Source organism: Solanum verrucosum, unplaced genomic scaffold, assembly GCF_900185275.1.
Source record: "Solanum verrucosum unplaced genomic scaffold, falcon-dt-bn FXZP01000103.1, whole genome shotgun sequence".
NCBI classification, from domain to species: Eukaryota; Viridiplantae; Streptophyta; class Magnoliopsida; order Solanales; family Solanaceae; genus Solanum; species Solanum verrucosum.
This window is the reverse complement of record NW_026020048.1, coordinates 5,552,095-5,578,501: the sequence shown is the minus strand read 5'-3', so window position 1 is coordinate 5,578,501 and position 26,407 is coordinate 5,552,095. Positions and strand designations below refer to the sequence as shown.

The following is a 26,407-nucleotide window of genomic DNA, read 5'->3' as shown; positions in this document are numbered from 1 at the left end:
TTAATTGCTCAAATACGTAAGCTTTTTACTCAAAAGAACTCAACATTAAATTAACAAATATTATTTAAGTACACGTCACTTTCAAAGTTAACACGTACTATTGTCTACTAATAAAAAAATCTTCCTACTTAATATTTACATAATCTAACATAACACTCTTGCACTACGCAAAAAAAAAAAAAAAAAAAGTAACTCCCTTTAAAAGGGATTTCTCATACATCTTAACATTAAGTAAACAAAATAGTGAAAAAAATTGTGATGTTTGTGTATTTTGTCAAGCTGGAGAGACAGAGGTAAAACCAAATTTATCAGACAAATTAGTTCTTGTTAAAGGTGAAAAATGTTCCATTTGCTGAATAAATTGTACATCCTGTACCAAAGGATTACTTGTTCTCCCTGGAGGAGACCCTGAGTAACATGATGGTGAATTTCTTCCATCTCTTGTCTGCATTGCCAAAGAAAAAAAGGTCATTAAGTTTGCGTTTCGACGTACATTTCAAATATTTTTCACTTTATTTGAAATTTGTGGAGTTGGAATTGAAAATTGAGTTCTCTAGTTATACTTTTTGCTAAAAATATTTGAAATACTGTTCATTTTTTAATGTACTTAAATACAACTTCAAAAATGAAACGTGAAAATAGGTTATAAGTTATTTTTCAAATTTGAAATATATAACTTCAAGTTGAATTTGAAATTTTCATGCTAGACACTATTTTTCAAATAAAGTGAAAAATTATTTCAAAAAAATGAGTAATTTTTATAGTCAATCATGTCTAAGAAAACCAACAATTGTCATCAAAATAAGAAGTAATAATAGAGTTGCAAAACTACAAAAGAATTCCGCGAAAAATCAAAAGGCGTACGTATTCAAGATTTAAAGTCATTAGATAACAAACCTTTTCAGCAACAATGTTGAGAATCCCACTTCTTCCATCAAAATTCTTCTGGCTGATCACATGAATTTCCAAATATTATATATTTCTCAAGAAATCTAACAAACAAATAAGAGAATCATATAAATTGAGACGGAAGGAATACCTGTTATCATTGCAATTTAGGGATTTGAGGAATTCAGGAAGAGTAGTAGTGGATCCAAGTTTTCTAGGTTTAGGGCAAATAGGTGGAACATCATTTTGCTCCTCAACAAAAATGCTCTTCACTGAAGAATGATACATCTCTGTCTCCCTTAATTTGTTTCTCTAATTAAAATAACATATAAAGAAGAAAATTGCATTAGTTCTACTAATTAAATGTCACAAGTACCATTACTTGTGACACTTTCTATAACTGGTCTTGTTTATTTATACCTTTTCTTGGAAAATGTTTTTTTACCATAAGTTAACATGTACCACATGTTTTGTCTCAAAGAGGAGGAAAATGAGAGATAAAATAGTGATAAGTTAGTTAAGTGTACTGGCTTTGTACAGAGTTAGTTATAGTTAAAGGTTGAATGATACAATTAATTGCTTGGCCAAGATTTTACGTAGGGTAAGGTCTTAGACTTGACTTTGTTTTTCATATATCTCCTTAAGTTTCTCATCTTGCCTATAATTCATTTTGTCCAAGTATTTAAGGTTCCTAATATTCATTTCAAAAATTAAATGAATTATTATCTGTTTATACATACATTTACGAAAGTTGAACCTCTTTAATCATACAAGTAAAATTGTTCAAATTTAGATAAGCTATATATCACGAGTTGGACAAGTTAAATAATTAAGGCTCAATTTTAACTTTATCCGTCCATTTGATACCCTTACACACAATTTTATTTTGTAATAAACACGCAAAATATACATTTGTTATTTTTATTTATCTTCTTTCCTTACATGTGAATATACCATGAATATCATTAATTCTTAATCATTGTATGTTTAAACTGATTCCTCACCTTCTGGTAAGAACAAAAGAAGAAGAAAAAACAATCATGCCCCCTAGAAAAGAGCATTAAAGTTTTATTGAAACAACATATTAAAATGAAATGATTTCTAATTATAATAAGGTGATATTATTTTTGAAACGGACTAAAAAGAAAATGGTATCACGTACTAAATATTTTGGCATAGGGTTGACCTACAATCATATGCTATAACGTGAACGCACGAGGAAACAGCAAACAAAATAAACATTTCTCCAAGAACCTTGTTATTTAGACTTATCTTCCTGGTTGTAAAGCAATACTACTATTTTTAACTTGAAAAAAAAAATACACTCCAGCTGTTACGACTACTAGGAAATGTACTATCCAGCAATGCTGAAAAGCGAGGACAAACGAAAAGGCAAACATCAATGAAAACTTTAGTCCTTTGAGAAAGCCAAAGGTATATAATGTTTCTCCCCCAAGCGAATCGACCAAACACGCAACAACCCTAAAGTAACTTGAGCAGATGTTGAGGTAAACAAACAACATCTATTCACTCTGTAGATTGGTCAAGACCTGATCGTAAAAATACAGACTACTACTACTACAGTGGAACCAGGTTAGACATTATAAGCCAAATATCTGTTTCCAACTAAACGTTCCACCCAAAGGATGAACCAAGAAAAGAGAAGAGAGATCTGATCGATGCAGAAACACATCCAATTACAAATAAGAATATATACAAAATGTCAACACAAATCTTTGCTTTTATTCACAAGTGTCATGAATTATATGTATCCCAATCAAATGTAGGTTGTGAGAACACCTCATAATCAGTTGGCCCTTCGACAATGTTGTCAACAGTCTGTATGCCTTGTAATAAAGCTGGCTGAAAAGAATCATTATCAGAGGGTAAAATTTTATACATCACGAACAATCCAAGTGTGAATATGGCTTGAAGCTTAGTTGAGTCTCCTCGTACAGAAAAGAAAAGTAGCATTGCAAGGAGGAACAAGTCAACACAAAACCTCATGATAGATAATACAGTATCCATCAACCTCCCATCATTACCAGCAGGGAAACCTCGCACTCTGTATACAAACAGGAAGTTGTACTTGTCAACTACATATCGGTACCCAAAGTAAACTGCACCAACAGGAACCACCAGAGGAGCAAACGAACAATAGATCAGGGTTAGGGCAAATATTGTCAGATTGAAAGCATAATACTGTGCAAAATCGAACTTTGGCTTTGGAACTGGTGAGGTTCGGCTGACTGGAGGGTATTCAGACAAATCTTGTCCAGGGAAATCAATTTCATTTGGAGAGGCATCACGTAAAAATCCATTGTTGTCAGCAATCACAGTTGAAATCCTTTCATGAATCAGAGGCCTCTCCAAACTATCAATGTCTTGATTTTCCAATGGGCAGTCCTCGCTCCTTTCTGGTACCAGCTGAAGCATGTCATTTTTACGAAACTTTTGAAGCTTCTTCTTAATCCAAGGAATTGGAGCTAATAAATCAAAAGATATACCCAAGAAACTACTTGTAATTAAAAATGCAAGAGACGAAAGGCATGTCCTTGTCAAAAAGGAAGCAGTCATGTACTGCTCGATCTTTTTGCAATCTTCTCCATCCAAATAACACCGACCCATACTTAAGAGAGCACCCTCAAGAGTCGATTCGACCAGAGCCCTAAGCAGAATGAGATTTACCAGAAAGAAGCAAACCATTTTCAGTAGCTCAGCCCTTTGCTCACCAGACACAGTAAGATGTTGTTCAAATTTTGAAAGATAAGAAAGAACTGAAGGGACAACAATGTACATGCTCACAAAAATCAGAACATTGGGCAAAAATTGAAATATTATTGTTGCTAGCCAGCTCGAGCCCTGCACCCAGTTTAGCCACATCTGAGCATGATCCATAGCTTCAGCATTGATTATTCGCCCTGCACTTTGAATAGCACTAATCACAGCTAGTGGAGAACTGCAGAATAGAAGCATCAACAGTAGGCATGTGTTCACCAACACTCTGCGCAACTTTAAAGAGAACTTTGTCGATCCCAGGTGGTTCCAGTATATGTCAGTGGCTAAAGGAGCTCTCTCTACTTTCCACTGGTTCCTCTGTAGTTGCAACTCAATGACTGAGAAGAATCGACCATATCTCCTCCTCTTCTCATTTCGGAGGTCCTGGAGAGCCTTATTAGCTGTAAATACATCCTTAAATACCACAAAAGCTACACCAGCACCTCTTGCCCTCCCTTCTTTATAAGATGCCATTTCCATCTCCAAATCAGCTCTCAACTCTTGCAATTTTCTCAACCTCTCTTCATCTGAGAAGCCTAATTGATCCATAACACGATACCATGTATCCTTAGCCTTTCTCCACAGGAAGCACAGTCGTGCTAACAAACCCCGTCCATTCACACTATCATTATCATATTCGTCTTCCTCACCCTCATTCAAATAACCCCGTGACTCAATTCTTGACACTAGTTTAGAGATATCTTCCCGAACCTTCACCAACTCTGTAGCTAAATCATCCAAAGCACACAAATCCATAGGCACAACTACTCTATACACTTTCCCTGGATATTTATGCTGAAAATACTCCACCAAAGGTGTTTTATCAAAACCTAAGGTTTTAGGTACACCCTGCACCATAATGGTAAAAATTGCACTGACATTCGTACCAGAATTACTCGGATTTCCATAGCCGTCTCTAAGTCTAGTAATTTTCAACCTTTCTTGTATTTCACTTATACCATAGTGTACCAAAACAACAACAATAACAACAAATATAAAGTGAATCCAGAGTAATGGAGAACCTTTTTCTATATGATTTATTGTAGTCTTTGAAAACTGATCAGCCATAGGAGCCTTACCAGCATATATATTCAACGGCAGCATTACTGCAAGAGAAAGAAGGGCGAGGAATAATAGCAGGGCGGAGCTGCCGCCCTCAATAAGGAGATATTGAGCAGCGTCGGCCCCGCAGTGGCGGGCGATTTCAACACCAGTGGCGTGCCAGGCAGCTAAGAGCTTGGAGATAATGGCAGTGGGACCGGGCATGCGACGGTGGTCGCTTCGAAGCTTCCCGAAGATGAAAATAAGAAGGCAAGTCAAAGCTCCAACGGCGGAGATATTGAGGAGGTATTGGATGTTACCATACCAGGCGACGTCGTAATTGAAGTCTCCGTCACCGGCGGACGGCGGAGGAGAGAAAGTGGAGTTGGCTGCCATGAAAGGTGGGTCTGCAGAGAAGCTGGATTGGATCATATTGAATTGAAATTGAGATTCATCTAATGTTAGGGTTTTGGCGGGTCGCTTAATTGCAGAACCGATTGACCCGAGAAGGTGATGAGAAATGAGGATATCGAAAGGTAATTCCTTTGATGTTAAGAATTAAGATCCAATTTCAGGTTATTAAACCCCTTTTAATTATTAAAGCCTATCATAATGACACAATTAGTAATTTTTAATTGGTTTACCTTTAACCACCATGTGGGAAGGAGTAAACACTCACACAACCGAAATTGCTAGGCCCCATAGAGATGACCCGACTTTTTTCTAATGGGCGAATACGATTAAGAGGCCCATATATTGTGTTACTACAACAATGGTACGTACATCCATCACAGATCTTTGAGCAAATGATGGTACTTGATAAAAGGAAAAATCACACCATATACACATTTAAGGGTCAATATTACAAGTTTTAAACACATTCTTAAAATATTCTTACTTATAACAGTTTATTTACGGGTTATAACATATTACTTAAATTTAACTTTATTTAAAAATTAATTACAGGTTTATTTAAAAATAATTAATCTCTTTATATTTTTATATTATTAATTATTAAGAGCTAGCTAATATAATTTCAGTTCCTTTTTTAAAATAGAAATTATCAGTTACACGAATTTAGGGATTTACATTGATTAGACTTCCTTTTTTACCGTTACACTCCAATTAATTTTATTTAAAAATCAATTTCCATTTATTTAATAAATGATTAATCTATTTATGGTTTTTTATTATTAATTAATAATATGTAATTAAATTGATTTCTGTTCCTTTTTTAAATCTGAAATTATCAGTTACATAGATATAGGGATTCACCTACAACAAGTTTCCTTCTTTACCGTTACCACCTCCCATACGTCAATCCCACCCCCTCCAAACCGCCCATACGTCAATCCCTCCCCCCTCCCCCCACGCTCATCTAGTTCTACATGCCATTAACACACTAGCCCAATTTTACCTTCATCTATCACATCTTTCTCACCACCAAACTACACTAACTTTACAATCCTCCATTCAATTTAGTTTTTTCAACAAAATCATGTCGAAGAAAATGGTTGTAACTCCTCGAAAGATCCCTCGATTAGTCGAAGGAACTTCTACGGATGAAGTTCATGCTCCATCTTTCAACATTTTGACTCAAACACCGCTGCCAAACATTGTTGAAACTCCGGCTAGGGGTGATTCATCTCTATTGAAAGATCAAAAACAGAAAAAAAAATGACTCAAATAAAAGGGTGAGTCCGATAAATCGAAAGGGGAAGAAGAGGAAGGGGAAAAATGTTGAAACCCCTTTTGATTCTGATTTTGTTACTGAATCAAAAAAGAAAAAAAGAAAAAAAATAATGAATGTTGAAGTTGCTCAGTCGTCAAAACCATCTACAAGAAGATTCAAAAAAAAAAGAAGGAATCAGAAGTCCCAACACCTAAAAAAGACAAAAAAAAATTGTTAGGGTAAATATTATATTCTATTTATTTTCACATTATTAAAACTACTGATTTTTTCCTAAAAATATCACATTATTCTTATATTATTTTCGAAATAGTTGTTTGAATGAAACGTGTATGAAATCTGATTAATATGTGTATGATTCTGATTAAACAGTTGATTGATGGATATTGTATGATTTGTGATATAATAGTGGTATACAAATGGTATGAATTGTGTTTTAACAGTAGTGTGATTGTCTATTAACTGTATATATAAAAAGTGAGAATGGCGCGATCAGTGAGTGTGAAGTTACTGGTACGATTGCTAGCAAATTTGGTGGACCTCGCATAGCAAAAGAACATGTTCCGGATACCACCAATTATCCTACACCAAGACCACGTACAAGAAATTTGAAATAGTTGATTGCACCTTCTACTTTTTTAGAATTACATGTTTTTTTTTTTTTACTTTTGAACAACTTTTTTGTATTTAAGTATTTGATGATATATAATATCATATGTTTTCTTCCAATCAGATACCATCTACATATGAATTACTGTTTAGCTATTATAATTTCAGGATACTAGTAATATACAGATTTCATACCATTTGGATTCACTATTTTAAAATATCAGTGTGAATCCAAATTGTACAATTAATGGATGAAACGTGTGTGAAATTTGATTAATATGTGTATGACACTCAATTTAATGTTTGATGGTTGGATATTGCATTAATTGTGATATAATATTGTTATACAAATGATATACATTGTGTGATTATATGAAATTGATTTATTGTTAATTAATATGTGTGATATAAACTGAAGTTCGTGTTGGAATGAAACTTGAATAAGATTGGTATAAAGTTTGTTATATATTACACTATATTTACACTATCTTATATATAAATCTGAAATAAATTTTATTTCCAAGTATATTAAATCTGTATAAATAATTAATGAATCGCGTATATGAAATCTGGAATCTAAAATCTGAAATTTGTACAAATATTTACACTATCTTATATATTAATCTGAAATAAATTTTATTTTCTAGTATATGAAATCTGTATGAATAATTAATGAATCATGTATATGAAATCTGAAATCTGAAACCTGTACAAATAGTTACACTATCTTATATATTAATTTGGAATAAATTTTATTTCCAAGTATATGAAATCGTAAAGAAATCTACATTAGCTTTCTTTTGATCTAAAAAAACCCGCACACCAACATCATTGTGGATACTAACAGGGGGACATCTATCACTAACTATATATTTCATCTCTATAAAATCTGATTTTTAAATTAATTTTAACAAATTGGAGTGAATTAAGGAAACTGAATACTCTTAATTAGTTTGAAATCCCTTAATTCATGCTAATTAATAATTATCTTAAATTAATTCAAATTTAAGATAATCCCTATTTCCGTTTTTTTCATTTTTTCCTTCAAAAACGTTTAATTTTAATTTTTTTTATCTTTTTATTCTTTTTAAATCAAATGTTTTTAATTACTAAATTATTTTTTTTTTTAATAATATGTTACAACCTGAAATTTTTAATGTTATAACTTGAAAGTCTAAATCTACTGCTATAACTCGAAAATATTAGTATAATATATGTCATATTAGAAATTTTCACTTGATAAAAAGACTATTACAATCTCAACAGTCAACACATTCAAATCTTAATTTATTTTAAAAGAATCTTCAATTCAGTCCAATTGAATCTCCAATTTTAATTTGTTTTAAATTTTTTTTATTTACATTGATATAATGTATGTTTCTATATTGAAGGTATGAATTACTATATATTTTATATCTTTTAAAATTTATCTATCTATTTGTAAAAAAATTTTAAAAAAAATCTTGAGTCGAAATTCAAACTATGGTTATAAAAGTTAAATAGCAATATGTTAAAATAAGTGACATTAAACGGGTCAAATTGGGCGGGGCTTGACCCAACTCAATTGTTAGCTCATTTAAGTCTAATTCATTTGAGCCCAAAGTAAACTTGACGGGTCAAGACCCAACTCAATTTTTATTTCAACCCATTTTAATATTTCCAGTTTCAATCCAACACACTCATTTCACACTCCTAGTTGAAAGCATCTTTATTTTCCTTCTACAATTCACTTGTTTCTTTTGTCCATTAATTCCTATTTGCTACTCCTAGTTTAAGGAAATAAATTAATTATTTTGAAATTAACTCAATCTCAAAAATTAACTCAGAATTGTTCAAATCATATTAAAAAAAACTCATTCACCCCGGTTGATGTAGGACTCTTTATCGCCAACTTCGAGTGATTGGACCTTAAAATCTTTGAGTATCTTAGTTTACCCCATGAGTCGTGATGATATATATTAATTGTTGGGTTCAAATCTTGAGATTTAGTGGTGTTGAATACTGAATACTCAGTTTGAGTGCTGTGCCTCAAACCTTTCATAATTAGGCGTTTCTTATGGACTCCACTGCTTCACCTTTCCTTTTCTTTGTTGACTCCATAATTTGCGCTCTCATCTTTCGTTACCTTCCATCATATACTTTTCTACACTCCATATTTTCCTCCCTCTTTTGTATTAAAATATTTTATGAGACTAAAACATCTAGAAAAGTCTCATTATGTAACATGATGTATATATAGTGGTAAAGTGGTGAGACCGTTTTGCCCTTAATCAGAAGTTTTGTGTTCGAATCCTGGTATGAAGAAAATCATGTTGAAAGTGTCACTCCTCGGTCTTGCAGTACGTGATCTGAATGCAGATGTCGCGGATTCTGAGCACCGAAGTGGGAAAAAAATATTATATTTTGAAGTAAAAAAAAAACTCTTCACTTTTTTCATAAATTGTTTATTATTATAATAAAAAATACAAAGTTAAATCACTTTGGTAACAAATCTAATGTTGTAAGAACCATTCAAAACTGGAATTAAAAATATCTAACAAAAAGAAAGAAGAAAAAATGACTCTTTCAAGGAACTAGACTACACATTAATGACGGGGTCAAAAAGGAAATGTGCACCTGACCTTTACCCCCTTTAAATAAATAAGTGATGTATAAAAGATGATTAGTGCATAGATCATGGGTTGACATTAATTACAACCTGCAAATTTTGGTTAAAGGATAAAGCAGACACTATTATAATGACCACATGCAGATTAGATTAATTTAATAAAAAAGAACAAGCTATTCTTGTAAAAGAAACCATATAATATGCGGCTTGATTTGGTCCGTACAGAAATAATTAATTAGGTAACGACTTTAAAAAGATAAAGAAAATTGGAATTTTATTAATGTTTAAATGAGGAAGATTAAAAGCTTAATTTGTTGACTTAATGATAATCACACTTGGCCTGTTCAATAAAATCAAATAAACAAGAGTAGCTTAGTCGGCTCTTAATACATGATCTCTTATTAATATTTTGGTTCGTTAATATTTTATCTGTCTCATCTTAGTTGTTCATGTTCCCTCACATTTTCAAAACTTTACAAATTTATTTACATTTAAAAAAATAATTGTAAGGATAAAATAGAAAAAAATTAATTACTTCTATATTTAGTTTATAAATTAATTAATAATTTAAAATAATTATTTTTAATAATATGAATAATTAATATGAGACGAAAGGGGTAATAATATCTTGAACTTTTTTTTTCTTCGGCCATGTGAAAACTTTGAGATTTGAGATGCATATTAGGAAGTAGTCAATTAATATTTTCCTATGTTTTTCTTTGCAAGAAGTGATAAACTTGAGAAAAGTCAACGTGCATTAATTCTGATTAATTATTTTGGTAAAAGAACCTACTTATTATACGTACATCGAAAGTAAGAGGAGTTTTATACGTATGATTTGAGATAAAGAAAAAAAATCTAAAATGATAGTACTTATTTTAAGACGAAGGAAATATTTAAATATATTGATAATATTAAAAAATATATTACATCATCTTGGTTTTATTTTTTTTATTAATTATCATGATTCAAATTCTTTATACATATTATTCTCTTTGAGTAAATAACTTTATGGTTTATTCTAGTGGCCGCTATAAAAGGGTTGAAATTAGCTAACACGAATTTGTAATAATATATCGCTAGAACAACATATTTTTCTATTTAGCTATAAAATTATTTATTATAATTTTTTTTATTTTTACATAATGAATAACATTATAATCAGGCTCAAAAACATGCATATCATGAGAATTGATACTATGAAATTTCAATGTCTACTCACCTCTTATTTGGACAGTGTGAACTCCTCAATGACGTCTAATTCCCCAAATCGTATCTACGACGAAATCGTTTATTCGGAATTACTATGTGTAAAAGTAGGAAGCAACAAAATAAAAAGAATAGATTACAAAAATAACCTTATAAAGTTTTTATTGATTATAAAACCCTTTGAAAGAAATTCTAAAGAATTTGAGGAGTTACTTAATAATTTGATACACTAATTCAATATATTGACCATATTCATCCATCTACTATGTCTCTAGCTATTGGTGAAATATGTAAAAACATGTTTTAGACTTTATTTTTCCTCATTCATTTTCTTTCATTAATTCCTTTAAATTCTTACATAAAGTTTAAGTTACAATTCTCCAAATTAATTAATTATTTTTCTCCTATTTAAGACTCAATTAAAAGAAAAAAGTACATCATCTCCCATTATAAAAAAAAATGTTTTGTTATTTTCCTTGAAGAGAAAAATCGAGATGACTGATGTTTCATCTTGCCTAATATCTCTTACATATGTGAAAGTTCTCTATCTATTTTTCTTGATCAATTACAATAGTTTGTAGTTATTTTATTGTTGATCTATTTTTATTCTGCAAGTAGATTTCTAAGCAAAATGAACAAACATTTATCATATAGTAATGGTTTTTCTTCCACAATATTTGTGGGTCTCTTCGTCGGTAATATAATAGAGATCAACATCCCCAATGGATAGTTAGGATGTCTACTTTCAACATGAATGTATTTGATTGTGTGGAAGATGTGATGAATAGATTATTGTCTTGGATAAGCGTGTACGTAACACATGGTCTCAAATACTAGTATTATTAAAAGTAGGAAGCTCTAAAATACAAAATTGGATTACCGTTTTGCTCTTACACTAAATTATACTAATATTTTAAATAATTTAATCTCTTCCACATCATGTTCATCATCCAATAACACAATTGTTTTACCCTCTTTATTTTTGGACAAAAATATTCTTACCAAGTTCATATCTTTTTTCGTGATTGCTTGACAATCTCCATTATTTTTATTACCCTTTTATTTATTTGTTGACAATTATTTTCTCTCTCGGTAAAAGTAATAATGAAGTGAATTCTCTATTTCTTTCCTTTAAATGTTAGAACTTTGAACATATTTTGTAATCATCGTATGATATTATATTATTCTAAAAAATTATTCTTTTCTCATTTCTAGATTGACATGTTTTTGCTTTCATATTATTTTGGTTTGTAGATTTGTCAGATTTGATTTGAAAAGTTAACAAAAAGGTCAACATTTTTTAGGATGTTTAGAAATTGATATATCATCAAGTTTAAGCATTGTTTAATTTGAATACTTACTTTCATTATTTTGTAGTTATGATCGAGATCTATGCATTTTATAATTAATTTAATCATTTTTATAATTATAAGTTTTTAACTTTTATTTTATAAAATTTTGTATGATTTTTTTGGATATTTGCATTTTTATAATTATAATCTTTTTACACAAAAATTGTAAAAAAAAATCATCATTTTTTTTCTAAAAGAAAATAGAGAATATTTTTTGTTGGTGTTTATGCATTTTAATATTAAAATAAAAATATTAAGTGCATATGTTAGTGGGTATAAGTTGACAAGAATGTGATCATTATTGTGGTGTAACTCTTGTAACCACTATTGTCATGATCTACCATTAATTTACTACCCATTATCTTCTTATTCATAGTAAGGAGGAATTCCTCACCTATCAATAGTGATGGTCTTATTTTGTATTGGGGAAAAGATAAATAATGTAAGAAAATATGAGAAGTTTATATTGAGATTAGTGAGTGAAAGAGAGAGTTGAGACAAAGAAAAATATTCTAAATCTTCAACTATATAAAAAATAATTATTATATGTTGAAGGAAGGTGTCTTTTGTGGAGCTTTGGACTCTTCAACTAATCCGGAGTTGTACGATGTTGTTGGGCTAATTGTATGCTGAAAGGGACAAGTCAAGAGTATTACTGCTGGATTGATGTAGATTATGCCGCAGTGGACTTGAATTTCCTTAAAGAGAGTGAGATATCCGCGCCTAAGCCTAAAGATTTATTTAGTCATTTTTGTTCATTTTATTTCAACTATAATTTATTATATTTGTGGTATATTACACCAACATATTTTAGCACTCTGATTCGAGAAATTTGGATGTATTAGAGGTTTAGCACAAAAATTGTGAAAGTTTTCATCATTTTTTTTCTATAAGGAAATCGAGAATATATTTTACCACTTGATTCGAGAAATTTTACCCCTCATAAGAAGTATACCTCTTTTTCATTCACCTTTATTTTCTTTCATTTTTTTTTATAATAAAAGTATAAATATATCTAAGGAGTGTGTCAAGTTAACTATGAACAAATAAAAATAGACGAAATAAGTAATTAATTAGATAATTTTGAGATTGTTGTTTATGTGTCCACAAAATAAACGTGATGGCTCATGTGATGGCAAATTCAACAAGTTCTTTTTAAAATATTTTTTTATTAGAAGAATTGAGATAGCACGACTATTAAACAATCTTTTAGTATTGAAACATAATCAAATAAGAGCATGTACACACATATAATATACACATACACACATAACCCAAGTATAATTCTAATTGCATGAGATTACCTAAAAAAATTCTTGAATTTGATGAACTTCAGCTAGCTGGAGCTTTGAGGACAAGAGGAACAACACATAAATTTAATGATGTAATTTCTTACCTTATGTTCTCATTTGTGTTGGTTCAAAATTCAGTGACACCCCCATCTCAAATTGTGATTTTTCGTTATTTTTAAAAAAAATTATCTCAAATTATTTATTATATATAAGATTTTTTTTTCATTTTAATTGTTCTTATAAATGATAATAATGATTATTTAAAATATCCGTAAAAAATAAGTAAAATTTTTTTTGGCCAGAATGAGATTTTATCTATGTTATTTTACCCTTTTAAACATTTTTACCATTTTAACTTTAATATCTTTTAACTAAAAAATGAAAAAAATATCAGTTTATTTTAAAATAAAAAAAATATTATAGTTTTTTTAATTTTCTGGCCATTTAGCATTTCCCAAAAAATAAAATAGTTATAGAAAACACCTCGAAAATAATATGTTATAGTTTTGCTAATCTTGAACTTAACATCGTTATTTAATTTCATTGTATGCTATGATTACGTTTATTATGATAAGCTCTATTAATTAGCTAGCTACTCATCATGTTCGAATATTTAGAGCATAATACTTCTTTAGTTTTGTTTTGTTAATGGTGGTAAAAAATAAAAAATACTAATCATGTATTCCAAAGTATTACTTAATTATAAGTTCCGCCCGGCGCCCGGGAGAAAAAAAAAATAGTAGTACTGACTACTGAGTACTAGAAAGGAAAAAATATATAATTATTTTTATATATTATGGTATACAAAATATTAAATGAGGGTGATATATCTAGAATAAATGTATACATATACTAACTTTTAATGGATTAACGGTTTATTCGATAAGGAAATTGAATAATCCACTCCATATCAAAAAATCGTTAATTTTAAAATTTTAATTCATTCCCCAATCGTTTATCCGATAATCTAATATCAATAAACTAATTTTATGATCGACTTATTGGTTATGATTCGATTTTGAACACCCTAGACTTAATTATTTTTTCATTAAACAACAAAATTTTCTCCCTATTATAGTTGAGAAAATGGTCAAATGACCCCCCCTTAGCTTATTAGTCAATTTTCAACTACACACTAATACTTTACGGTGGTTCTATTACCTCCTGAAGTTTTTATTTTTGATATTTTATAACCCTTAAACGCTGATCTTTTGTCATTAACTAGAGATATACACATGTTTGTATACACGCGCGGGCGGGGCCCACTTCTATCACTTTTATTTTTCTTCATATTTCAGATCTAGTGAGCCCACTTCATTTACTTTTCTCTTTTAAGTTAGAATGAAATTTCTAATTTCAAACTAACCAATAATATGTATGATTCAATTGTGTATCAATCTTTTTTATACAACTCCAATGACAAGTAATTTTTGTACATCTTGAAATGATTTTTCTTAGTACTTCACTTTTTACCATTTCAAGAATTAATTTTTCAAACATTCATTTTTGCTTAGCTTATTCTATTAGCAGAAGAACACATAGTTATAGTGACCCAAGTGAGTAAAAATTGACAATTTTTAAATCTTGAGGGACAGATCTAGTGATGGAGTTTATGAGTTGAAGAGGGAGAAAAAACTTATATTATGGACATCGACAAGGAGAAGAAATTTTAAACCTTATCGATGAATCTCGGTATCCAAAATTTTTATAATTTTGATAGGCGAGAAAAATTTCGAACATTAAATTTGAAATTGGAGAGCATTAGAGAGGATTACGAACCCCACAACATCAGCCTTTCAAATGGAAGATACCATTGGAAGCTTTGAAATGGAAGATGATAAAACTCAAGCTTTGAAAATGGCAGAAAAGAGGAAGAAGAAAGAAGATTTTTTCGAGAAAATGGCAAAAAAATGCAAGCTATTGCTGGCAGCCTTAATTTTAGGCTGATTTCATCTTACACGTGGATTTAAAATGCAGATTATATGCTTTAGATAAGTATCTACACGTCTAAGGAAAGTGTATTCACTTTCTTGGACATGTTAGTGTTTAAGGGCTATTAAATATAAAAAATAAAAGGTCCAGAGGGTAATAGGACCCTGTAAAGTATTGGTGTGTAGTTGAAAATTGACTAATATGTTAGGGGTTATTTGACCATTTTCTCCATTATAGTTCACAGTGGCGGAGGCAGCATGTAATGAGGGGGGTCATCCGACCCCCCTCGGCGAAAAATATTACTATTTATACATGGTTAAAATTATTTTTTAGGTATGTATAATAGATGTTGAACCCCTTTCCACTAGTTCGTGTGTTTACTTTTCAGATTTTGAAACCGCCACTGATAGTTCATATATATTACGTACCATTTATACTAGCTACTACATGAAGGGCACGTGCTTAACCAAAAAGATAACAAATCAAATTCATTAAGTTAAATATGGATGTTGGCCGACTAAACTTGGTTAGAAAGTATCATTAGCCAAATAATATCAAACTTTTATAAGAAAAAGTTTCTTTATAAATTAAAAGTAGTCCACTTGCTTTGTATTTGAAGCTTCATAAATTACGTATAACCAGTGGCGGAGGCAGCATGTAATGAGGGGGGTCATCCGACCCCCCTCGGCGAAAAATATTACTATTTTTATATGGTTAAAATTATTTTTTAGGTATGTATAATAGATGTCGAACCCCCTTCCACTAGTTCGTGTGCTTACTTTTTAGATTTTGAACCCCTTTATTAAATTTTCTGGCTCCGCCACTGCGTATAACTGATTTTCATTTTAATGAGATATATAGATAAAAAAAATTCTAGTAGCTTATAAGGTGGACCCATGGCCATTGGCAACCCATTTGCATCGCTGGTTTTCAGCCATCGATTTTGATGGTTCTTTGTTTTTTTAATCTGCCAAGATAATTATTTGTTTTTTTTTAAAAAAAAAACTCAAAATACTACGAAATTATTTAAAAAAAAAAAAGGACTTTCTCTTCAGTGGTTCAATAGCACTGATTCAGAAAAAAGAGGAAAAAAAATAAAAATAAAAAAAGCTACCTTTTCTTCTTCTTTTAGCTTCTTCATCTTCCTTTCCATTCTCATCTCCCACACACATTCAACTGAAAAACAAATATATACAGAGAGAAAAAGGAAAAACAAAAACTGAAAAAGAAACCAACAAAACAGGAAAAAGACTTAATCTTTTCTCTGTATTTCATATTCTTTAACCGTATATTCGCATAAACTCTGATTGATCTTTAATGGATCTGTAGATCTAACGTTTATTGGCTACGTTTTATTGTCATTTTCACACTATGTGGTTCAGTAATTGACCGGAAATTATACCATTTAAGGCCTAAACACAACTGTGAGTCTTCTGTTTTTCTTCTTTATGTAGGAGAGAAATTGTTAAAGATGTGAACTTGGTATGGTTTTTATGTTCTCTGTGAGTTTTTACTGTTTTTTTTGTTCATTTTGCACTTATGGTTTCACTGGGTTTTGTTTTTTACAATCTTTAAATTGACCCCTTTTTGTTTTGGACGGTAATGGGTTAGTTTGACTCTGCTTTTTGCCCCAAGTTGTTTTCAAATCTTGGGAGATTTTGTTCTTGCTGTTGAAATTGGGATTATGGGATTTGTTTAAGCATACTGTCTTGTTTAAATCTTGGTGAAGTTATTATCCAGTTGAATCTCTTGTTGTATGGTTGTTTCCAATTTGCAGAACAAAGGGAGTAGTGGTGAAAGTTTTTAGTTTTGGGGAGCTGCTGCATCCGTTTGGATGTTGAGGAATTGGTGGTAATCAAAGGTGAAATGAGGGATGCTATCAAGGTTGATAAATTTCTTGAAGGCATGTTGCCGGTCATCGGCGGATCGTTATGTACATAGTGGTACAGATTCAGCTGGACGGCAAGATGGACTTTTTTGGTATAAGGACAGTGGACAACACTTACTTGGTGAGTTCTCTATGGCAGTTGTTCAGGCCAACAATTTGCTGGAGGATCAAAGCCAGATTGAGTCGGGTTCTTTGAGCTTGCTTGATTCTGGCCCATATGGAACGTTTGTTGGGGTATATGATGGTCATGGTGGGCCTGAAACATCGCGGTATATCAATGATCACCTCTTTCAGAATCTCAAGAGTAAGCATATTGGATTTTTTTTTTTCACTAAACTGCTAATCTGCCAACTGCCAAGTATTAAGTTGCATAAGTTGATTGGTAGTAATACAGGGCAGCTTGCCGGATAGTGTTTGTAGAATTAGTAGTTTGATAGCTTGATCTTGATTATACTGCAACTTAAATATTGCAGGGTTTGCAGCTGAACAAAATTCCATGTCTGTAGATGTAATACGAAAAGCGTTTCAAGCAACAGAGGAGGGATTCATTTCTCTAGTTGCTCAGCAGTGGCTAACGAAACCTCAGATGGCTTCTGTTGGAGCATGCTGTCTGGTTGGGGTGATCTGTGATGGGACCCTTTATGTTGCCAACCTTGGTGATTCCCGGGCTGTTTTGGGGAGACTTGTCAGGGCTACAGGAGAGGTTCTAGCCCTTCAGCTTTCAGCTGAGCATAATGCAAGTATTGAGTCTGTCAGACAGGAATTGCATTCTATGCATCCGGATGACCCACAGATAGTCGTTTTGAAGCATAATGTATGGCGTGTAAAGGGTCTGATACAGGTATGTTTTTGAGAATGGTAACAAGGCGTGCTCTAGACTCTAGTTTGCTAGTGTGTGGTCTCATCTTGCCTCTTAGTTAAATGCAAAAATCATTATTGCACTCGTATTCTATTCTCATTCATTTGCAGGTTGCCAAGTGTATACTGGCTTTTGTCTTAGTTTTTTACACTCCTTGAAGCTGAAGTGAATTAAAAGCCTGTGATTGTTTCCCCAGTTGTCTGTCTTTTTGATACCCCAAATACCTTATCCTTCTGTTTTGGTTTTCTTAATGAGGGATGGATGGAGTATTAAACTTCCAATTGTATCTAACCGCATGGCTAGGTTTTTATCCTGCATTATGTGCTTTACCTGGATTCCTTTTTTTCTAATTAATTTGTTTCTTTACCTCGCAGAACATGTATTTACTGTTTTGAGAATGTTTTTAATCTTTTGTATATTAATCTGTCAGATTTCGAGATCTATTGGTGATTTATATCTCAAAAATGCTGAGTACAATAAAGAGCCATTGTATGCAAAATTTCGTTTGCGAGAACCTTTTACAAGGCCCATATTGAGTGCGGATCCAGCGGTTTCAGTGCATGAACTCCAGCCACATGATCAATTTCTCATCCTTGCTTCTGACGGTCTTTGGGAACATCTTAGCAATCAAGAGGCCGTTGATATTGTCCAAAATAGCTCTCGCAAAGTATGATCCTTCACTTGAAAGCATAAAATATCTTATTCTTCTTTTAATTTCTTAAAATTATTTATATAATGTCATGGATTGAAAGTTGGTCTGATTTTCCTTAGGCAGTGCCTGTCTATATTTTAAGCACATTACAAACTGAAACCACGTGGCCTGGTAGTTCTTTCTTTGCTAATCACCGCATTATTGCACTGAAAGCTTTAATTATAATGTACTCCCCCCCTTTTGGTGATACACAGTTGCATTGCATCTAAAAAATACATCATGTTACATGGTATTCACTTAATAGTGTGCTGATTTAGAGAGCAGATTATTTCAGTAATAACATCTTGTAGTCACTTATTATATTGCTTGTATAAAGCACAATGCGTTAAAAATGTTCCATGTCCTTGATGAAAACATTAGTTTTTCTTTGTGGGGACTCTTGCACTCAAATTAAGAAACAAAAAACTGACAGCTGCAAAAGGCAATAAAGAACTGTTAGAAGCACAGATCCTTAACATAAGCTATCAGATTAACAAACGACAATTACTTTGTGAGTAATGAAAAATGGAGATAAGAAACTTCTAAGTTCATTGTGCGGATGCTTGAATGGCAGTGCAAAGGGCTTATACTTCCCTGTCAAATTCCCTTTTGTGTATGTTGTTCCGTTTGTTGCCAGCATGAATATGGTTGATGTTCATCTGAATGTTGATGGATTTCAATGTTGTACTTATTAGGAAAGTAATTACATTTTCTATATTCCATTCTTCAGGGAAGTGCTCGGCGGCTTGTAAAAGCTGCACTGCAAGAAGCGGCAAAGAAAAGGGAGATGAGATATTCTGATCTGAAGAAGATTGATCGTGGTGTGAGGAGGCATTTTCATGATGATATCTCAGTCATAGTCGTGTTTCTTGATTCAAATCTTGTGAGCAGAGCCAGCTCACTTAGAGGGCCCTCTGTATCTCTGAGAGGAGGTGGTATGAACTTCCCAGCGAAAAGTCTGGCTCCCACTCCCACATAACTTGGTACTGCTTGACCTTTTCACTGTGTTGTATACTTTGCTGTATCCTTTCTGAAACTTCTTATGACAAGTAGATTAAAGAGAAATAACAGAAAGTGCGGCACTAATTTATTCTTTTGTTGTGCAATGTAATGTTTTTGATGTTCAATGTAACGTTTAACTTGGAACAGACGTCTTTATTAACTTTATTAGTAGGCAAGAAGATCAAATTTTCTTTCTTGAGGATGAACTTCTCTGCTTATATTCTATCAATTTTACTTGCTCACTTTTCTGTGGTAAATGTAAATGAACACCTCTCATTTTGAACCCACTAACGACAGTTTTTCCTGGAAATGGATTCTTGACTGTTGATTTCAGACACTGTTTTCTAGTTCGGTTACCATTGGCCATGGATGGACGTTGATTTTTCGAGGATTTTATTTGTCTAATATCTCGAATTCTTGGCTCCTAATATTCAGCCGTCAGGAATTCGCTGATAAGTTTATATTTGACAGTACCCCAATAACACCAGTGCTTGCTAGCATCTTCCAGAAGCAGCAGTGAATAATGGACCATGTACGTTATTGGCATTATTGGTTTGATTGACCAACAGTAGTATGTGGGGGACAGCTGAAAATTGACCATTTCTCTGTACTTCTGAACATTTCTCTGAATTCACAGGTCATCAAATCATCTATTTTTGTCTATTTGATACACTTGTTAATTTTGATATTTCATGATTTAAGATGCTATTTCCTGATTATTGCTAACTGGAATAAGTTGTGATAACTAGTTTTATGCTAACTATCAACTCACTGCTACCCGAGCTTGAGACCAACAATGTGAGTAAGGCACATGTTACAGTAGCCTGCTGATTGCAGTGTAATGACTAAGTTCTAGTAAGATGGGATAAATAAGATTTATATGACAATGAAACTCAATCAAATATCAAAGTATGATCCCTTCCTTTTCTACTATTCTGCCAATACAAAGAAGGTAGGTACCGTTTTTATAAACCTTTTAACCAAAGGTCTCGGGTTTGAGGCTTGAGAATGGAGAAACTCCCAATAGAGAGAACCTAAAATATGTTCTTTGCCGACTTACATTAATCAAACTTTAACTGATATTATATGTTAAGCCTATGCTCTTCGTTTCCACTTGTGCTTGTTTCCTCGGAAGTTCCTGTCAGTTCAAATGAGTCATCTTCAAAGCTTATACTACAGGTATCTAAGCATCTCAACTTTGCACTCCCAAAGGATAGGCCATCTATGTCCATGTAAAATTTCTGCAATCTAATGCCGTCTATGCTAACTGAGCTTTGAGAATAATCAAGTTGTTTCATTCTATGGCTTCCCCTTACGAGTGATCGGTTTGACAATTTGAAGGAACCATTTGAAGGTTGTTTATCTATGATATTTTCTGTAGAAAAGAAGGCAGTCTCCAGTTCTTGCCACACTTGAGTCATGGTAGGCCTTTCTTTGGGGACTTTGACCACACATTTCAGTCCTAGTTGTCCCATCTTCAGCATCATTTCCATGTTGCATTCCTCCATTAAGAGATTAGCATCTATTATTTCATCGATGCTTCCTCGTTCTAAGCTAGGTCTTGCCTGCATAACAAACAATGCAGGAAATTAGTTGAGAAGCTGAAATTGTGCGAGGCAGACACCTTAGAATGTTTTGTACATTGCAACTATTACCCAATCTATAATGTGATAATTAGGATGACCTCTAGTTTTCTCGACTACAGGTCTAGCTGCAACAAGCTGCAGTAGTATTACACCATAGCTGTAGACATCAGTAAACGGAGTCAACTGGAGAGACGTACAGTAGGCAGGGTCAAGGTACCCTGGTGTCCCCTTTATCTGACTGCTAACATGTGATTGATCCCCAATAGGACCTGATTTCACTAGCCCAAAATCTGAGACCTTGACTTCAAAATTTTCTCCTACTAAGATATTGCTTGGTTTTATGTCCCGGTGAATTATACTTGGTCTGATTCCTTCATGCAGATGAGCTATCCCTGGGATAGCAAGTATTAGCGCGTGTCAAAACTTAGTCCTCTCATCTTCTATTGATCAACCACATAACACACTGAAAAATTACCTTTAGCAGCTCCAATAGCTATCGTCACTCTCTGCCTCCATGTTAAGCTCCTTCCGCCCCTCCCTACAATAAGCATTTCCACAAAATGTTAAGCTTCAGAACTAAGCAAGAAATCATGACTCTGGAGTTGGAACTTTACCCATGATGTAGTCTAACAGAGAACCGTTTGGAACATACTCATACACCAGAATTTTTGCTCCCTTTGGACCTGTTGATGCATAAAACAACATGATGAACCTTATAATCTTTGACTGTAATATTAATAAAGCATGATGAATTTACCAGCTCCTTGGCAGAATCCCACCAAGCTAACGAGATTTTTGTGCTTCACTTTCGAGACCAACCTGATCTCTGTATGCAGATAGCAGTTGTATCAATTACTGCAAAATCTCAGGCGTCTAAACAGAAAGAGGTATGCTTGATTACCATTTTCAAACTCTTCAGTACTTGTGTATGATTCAGTATGCGCCTTCTTTATAGCTAGTGTTCCCTCCTCATCAAATGTCCCTCGATAGACATTTCCAAATGCACCAGAACCAACCAGACACTCTTGACTGAAATTATTAGTTGCCTTCTGCAATTGTTCCAACTGGAAGGGCTTCAACATCAGTTGTTCAGCTTTTAGAGTTCCTAATTACACCCAGAAAATGTCAGTAAAGCAAAAATTCAGGACAAGAAATAGTTTTTCAATGTTCCATGACGAAGAAATAGTATCCCTTGAAGATTCACTAACCTTTTTGGTTCTCCGGTAACCTAAAGCATGCAAAAAGCTTTCTCTTGAAGCAGTAAAAAATTGAACAACCAAAAAATAGTATCAAAATTCCAGCTGATACTCCTCCCCATATGTGTTGCTGACTTTGAAAGAAACCTCTACTCATTTTTGTTTAAGTTTATCCCACATCTATTCTGCTATGCCTTCCATGCCTTAATTTTTCTTTGCATTCAACTGCTTTACTAAGTGAGCTAAAGCAAGAATAGGTAGGTCTGAAATACTTGTTCAAAAGGATTTAGCATCTCTGCCGGCTTGCTATTCATTTGTTGTCTTTCCCAGACTTGGTCAGTTATCCTTCTGTCCAAGCGGCACATATGGCCAAAGAGGACATGAAAACATATATATATGCATGTAGTTATGCAGAAATATTCATATGAAAATGACTTCACAGTAAAAACCAGAGAATGTGATGTATTCATTTCATATTATATAAAGATATATATAACTAGGGAGATGCTTCTAATTGCAATGAAATGGTGGTCATGTTTTCCATTATATTATATAGTTGTTGGCAGCATCAGACACTGTATTTAGGAAAGACATTACTGTCTGCTTTATCTTATTAGCAGTATTAAAGATACATACAATAGGTCCCTTGTTACATTAGCAACAAGACAAACAATGCCTTCATAATCAAATAGGTTATACTACGTCTATAAAATTCCTTGCAGAGCTTTACAATTAAGTCGCGAACAATTTGTAAACATTAAGAATTCAAGAACCAGGATCATCATCCTCTCGTCCTAGCTTGATTCTCAAGTACAAAAAGATCGAATGTACATTCAATTGAACAAGTACAACAACTATGTTCTTTTCGGTTGTGTGCAAGTTCATACCAATACTATGTCATAGGAACAACGGAACAAGTCATACCATATCGTTTTCTTTCTTGATAGTACAATTTAATGCACAATTATTGCATGAAAATGATCTCGAAACGTTTATGAATCCATATACAAATAAATCAAGAACACTCAAAACTTCTACTTTTACACAACTGAGAAAAAACTCAACCAACATTAAGCTATACATTAATCAGAGCTCTATCTTGTAACAAAGTTTCTGCTGCTATTTTCCCAGAAACTAAAGCTCCATCAAAAGTAGCACTAGTCACATAATCTCCACAAATGTACAAGCCCGGTTTTATTTTCGGGTTCTTCTTCAAGTTAGTGGGTGGGAATTGGTTCGGTTGGGCAAACCCGATCCTGTACATCCTCAAGTAACTCCATGACCCAACTACCGACTTCCCAAACCAACCCGATAGCTCCTTCAAGACCCGATCCACCAAATCCTCATCTGCCACATCACCATAAAGCCCCACAAGCGTGACAGAAACCAGTGCCTTCCCTGCCGGAGCATAAGAGGGAGCCACATTGGTCGCGAAGAACATGTTATTGACGATTCCTTTACCCGACCCGTTAAGAAGAAGAACCGGATCCTGCACCGGAACTTTGCCTTGGTCAGCTGAAAAATACAAACATACTGTGCTCCGAACCGGTTGCCGAACCTCACCGGTTTTTTCTCCCGCCAATAACTTGACAGCTTCAGGCTCTTCAACTGCCAATATTACCCCAAATTCACTTTCCAACATTTCTCCATTTTGTAATGTCACTCTTATTTTTGTGCTGGAATCCGATCCTGAATCAATGGAAACAACCCGTGTATTGAACAATATTGAATTCGAGGGCAATTTTGCCGCCAATTGTTCCGGAATGGCGGCAATGCCCTTCGCCGGAAGTGTGTTGTCACCAAGAGCTAGGCACTTGAAGATGAAATTGAACAGCCGCGACGTTGTTTCAAGCTCTCTATCGAAGAAAATTCCACCAAAAAACGGTCGAAAGAACCTTTCCAATATTGCATCAGAAAAACCGATCTTCTTCAATAAATTCATCGTAGGTTCTTCTTCAGCACTCAATATTTCATCATCTCCTTGCGTCAAAACTTTCAATCTAGTCAATCCGATAAGTAACTTATCCACAATTGAACCAATTGGGTTAGTTAAAGATTGCAGAGCATCGGCGAAATGCCGGAGAGGATCAGCAACGGTGTGGAAACGACCACCATAGTAAACCTGCGCCCCCGAATAGAATTTTCTGAGGTCTAAAGAGTCGTAATCAAGGATTTTTCGGGCTTCAGGGTAACCAGTAATGAAAATCTGGAAACCACGATCAAGGGTATATCCGTCAACTACATCAGAGCGAACACGGCCGCCGACGGCATCAGAAGCTTCGAGAAGGAGAAACGGGATGTTGTCGGCTTGAAGCCGAATGGCAGCTGCTAAGCCAGCCAAACCGCCGCCGATGACAATGACCCCGGTGGTATTAGGCTGAGAGGTTGAGTCAATGGATATATTTGAGGAAACATACGGCGGTTTTAGTAGTGGGAGGCGGCGGCGCGTGGAGAGGAGAAGAGTTGGGGAAGGGAGAGGGAGAATGGCGGGAAGGCAGAGACACGGCGGCATTTAGGATGAACCGAAACGGGAAGGACAGTATCTAATGTGGAGTTCGTTAGTTACATGCTATCCATTTGGTGGGGCCGAATTCTGTGGTGGAAGGCGTAGATAAGTTATCCAGTTCCTTATTTCTACCCTTCTTTTAAAAATTTATTTTTGGTGACCCAAGAAAAGAATGATCTACGATTTTTAATCGCAATTGTAAAAATTAGAACATTATCCTGTACTGCTGTACTTTAATCTTACTGTTACATATTAGACAAACAATAATTGAACTCCCGTAAATATTTTTCTAAAAGTTAATTTTTTTTTTTGTGTTTGATACTTAGATTGGTAAAAAATTATGAAAATTGAAGAAAATGATTTCTTGAAAGCGAGAAAAACAACTTTTCATTTCATTTAATTTGTACTATGTTTCAGTTTTTTTTTTTGGTTGAACCTGTTTTTCCATCAAGCTACAAGCAAAATTGAAAAGGTTTTCTTTCAACGTGTTTTATTAAATAAACACTTTTGGGAAGGAAAAATATTTTATTTTTTGGTTGAAACTCGTCAAAAAAAATTAAAGTAACGCCTGCATTGCCCAGTGAGGGGTCAAAGTTGATATTTCAATATGCATAAATTCAACGTCATATTTATTTGGTCCATTTGAAAATTGAATGAAGCGTGTTTGATGTAGAAATATATTGACATTTGTTCGTTTTATTTTGTGGCAAGTGTCTTTGAACAAGCATTCTTTGACCTGCTCCAATTCATAAAATTGAACTTGGAAGTTTCAATCTACATCAGTTTTACTGGGGCTTGTCAGCTCAAACCTTATTGATTTGGATACATTTAAATGGCTCAAAATGGTGTCCCACGAACAATATTTATGGGCAGATATTAGAAAACCGACTAGCCTTGGAAGATTCAGGTCCATTTGTTCAAGCGTAAAACGTTTTCATTTCATAATTTTCTGCTTTTTAACTTTCCCGTACGCAAGAATTTCCTATCAATACAAAAATGTTACCATTACTCGTGGTGCCAATCACAATACTGATTTGAATTTTTCAAACATTAATAAACGCACCATACCCAGCTTTCGAACCTAATTGGTGTGACAACTAGTCACATCGTCATGCCACTTAGGCGCCATTTGGAGTTTGCTTTTGCCATGCAAGAAGGTTATGTGTGCAAGGAAGCCGGTACTCATGAGAAGGTTATAGAGAAGTATATATGAAGATTTCACTTAAAAGACCAAAGATTTATGGAAAGTCCTTGAAACTCTCTAGGCTCATAGAGAACCA

General features: G+C 33.4%; 5 protein-coding genes across 5 annotated transcripts; 1 reads left to right on the top strand and 4 right to left on the bottom strand.

Moving 5' to 3' along the window:
* Positions 1-211: 211 nt before the first annotated feature.
* LOC125822338 (uncharacterized) lies at positions 212-1,370 on the bottom strand. The gene is made up of 3 exons (XM_049501731.1): positions 1,040-1,370; positions 898-949; positions 212-445 (listed from the first exon to the last, which is right to left on the bottom strand). The coding sequence occupies exons 1-3, from the start codon at positions 1,174-1,176 to the stop codon at positions 275-277; spliced, it is 360 nt and encodes a 119-aa protein (XP_049357688.1). The 5' UTR covers positions 1,177-1,370; the 3' UTR covers positions 212-274.
* A 1,213-nt stretch (positions 1,371-2,583) lies between these two features.
* Positions 2,584-5,258, bottom strand: LOC125822148 (CSC1-like protein At4g35870). Its single transcript, XM_049501525.1, has one exon. It carries the CDS (start codon positions 5,137-5,139, stop codon positions 2,644-2,646), a length of 2,496 nt encoding a protein of 831 aa, XP_049357482.1. The 5' UTR covers positions 5,140-5,258; the 3' UTR covers positions 2,584-2,643.
* Positions 5,259-16,460: 11,202 nt separating this feature from the next.
* On the top strand, positions 16,461-20,038 carry LOC125822155 (probable protein phosphatase 2C 60). Its single transcript, XM_049501535.1, has 5 exons — positions 16,461-16,823; positions 17,177-17,591; positions 17,761-18,128; positions 18,577-18,813; positions 19,568-20,038. Exons 2-5 carry the CDS (start codon positions 17,273-17,275, stop codon positions 19,814-19,816), a joined length of 1,173 nt encoding a protein of 390 aa, XP_049357492.1. The 5' UTR covers positions 16,461-16,823; positions 17,177-17,272; the 3' UTR covers positions 19,817-20,038.
* A 796-nt stretch (positions 20,039-20,834) lies between these two features.
* On the bottom strand, positions 20,835-22,779 carry LOC125822321 (probable serine/threonine-protein kinase PBL22). The gene is made up of 7 exons (XM_049501715.1): positions 22,634-22,779; positions 22,327-22,530; positions 22,183-22,251; positions 22,040-22,108; positions 21,901-21,963; positions 21,495-21,817; positions 20,835-21,404 (listed from the first exon to the last, which is right to left on the bottom strand). The coding sequence occupies exons 1-7, from the start codon at positions 22,776-22,778 to the stop codon at positions 20,922-20,924; spliced, it is 1,356 nt and encodes a 451-aa protein (XP_049357672.1). The 5' UTR covers position 22,779; the 3' UTR covers positions 20,835-20,921.
* An 882-nt stretch (positions 22,780-23,661) lies between these two features.
* Positions 23,662-25,250, bottom strand: LOC125822518 (15-cis-phytoene desaturase, chloroplastic/chromoplastic). Its single transcript, XM_049501920.1, has one exon. The coding sequence runs from the start codon at positions 25,131-25,133 to the stop codon at positions 23,697-23,699; it is 1,437 nt and encodes a 478-aa protein (XP_049357877.1). The 5' UTR covers positions 25,134-25,250; the 3' UTR covers positions 23,662-23,696.
* Positions 25,251-26,407: the final 1,157 nt, after the last annotated feature.

Bases quoted from the DNA above. Each gene is read 5' to 3' on its own strand.
- LOC125822338 (XM_049501731.1), bottom strand. From the start codon at position 1,176: ATGTATCATTCTTCAGTGAAGAGCATTTTTGTTGAGGAGCAAAATGAT. The intron at 950-1,039 runs GTATTCCTTCCG...TCATGTGATCAG, and splicing joins CTAAATTGCAATGATAACAG to CCAGAAGAATTTTGATGGAA. The intron at 446-897 runs GTTTGTTATCTA...TTGGCAATGCAG, and splicing joins TCAACATTGTTGCTGAAAAG to ACAAGAGATGGAAGAAATTC.
- LOC125822148 (XM_049501525.1), bottom strand. From the start codon at position 5,139: ATGATCCAATCCAGCTTCTCTGCAGACCCACCTTTCATGGCAGCCAAC.
- LOC125822155 (XM_049501535.1), top strand. From the start codon at position 17,273: ATGCTATCAAGGTTGATAAATTTCTTGAAGGCATGTTGCCGGTCATCG. The intron at 17,592-17,760 runs GTAAGCATATTG...TAAATATTGCAG, and splicing joins CCTCTTTCAGAATCTCAAGA to GGTTTGCAGCTGAACAAAAT. The intron at 18,814-19,567 runs GTATGATCCTTC...TCCATTCTTCAG, and splicing joins TCCAAAATAGCTCTCGCAAA to GGAAGTGCTCGGCGGCTTGT.
- LOC125822321 (XM_049501715.1), bottom strand. From the start codon at position 22,778: ATGAGTAGAGGTTTCTTTCAAAGTCAGCAACACATATGGGGAGGAGTA. The intron at 22,109-22,182 runs GTAAATTCATCA...ATGCATCAACAG, and splicing joins GGGATTCTGCCAAGGAGCTG to GTCCAAAGGGAGCAAAAATT. The intron at 21,818-21,900 runs GTAATTTTTCAG...TTGCTATCCCAG, and splicing joins AGCTATTGGAGCTGCTAAAG to GGATAGCTCATCTGCATGAA.
- LOC125822518 (XM_049501920.1), bottom strand. From the start codon at position 25,133: ATGCCGCCGTGTCTCTGCCTTCCCGCCATTCTCCCTCTCCCTTCCCCA.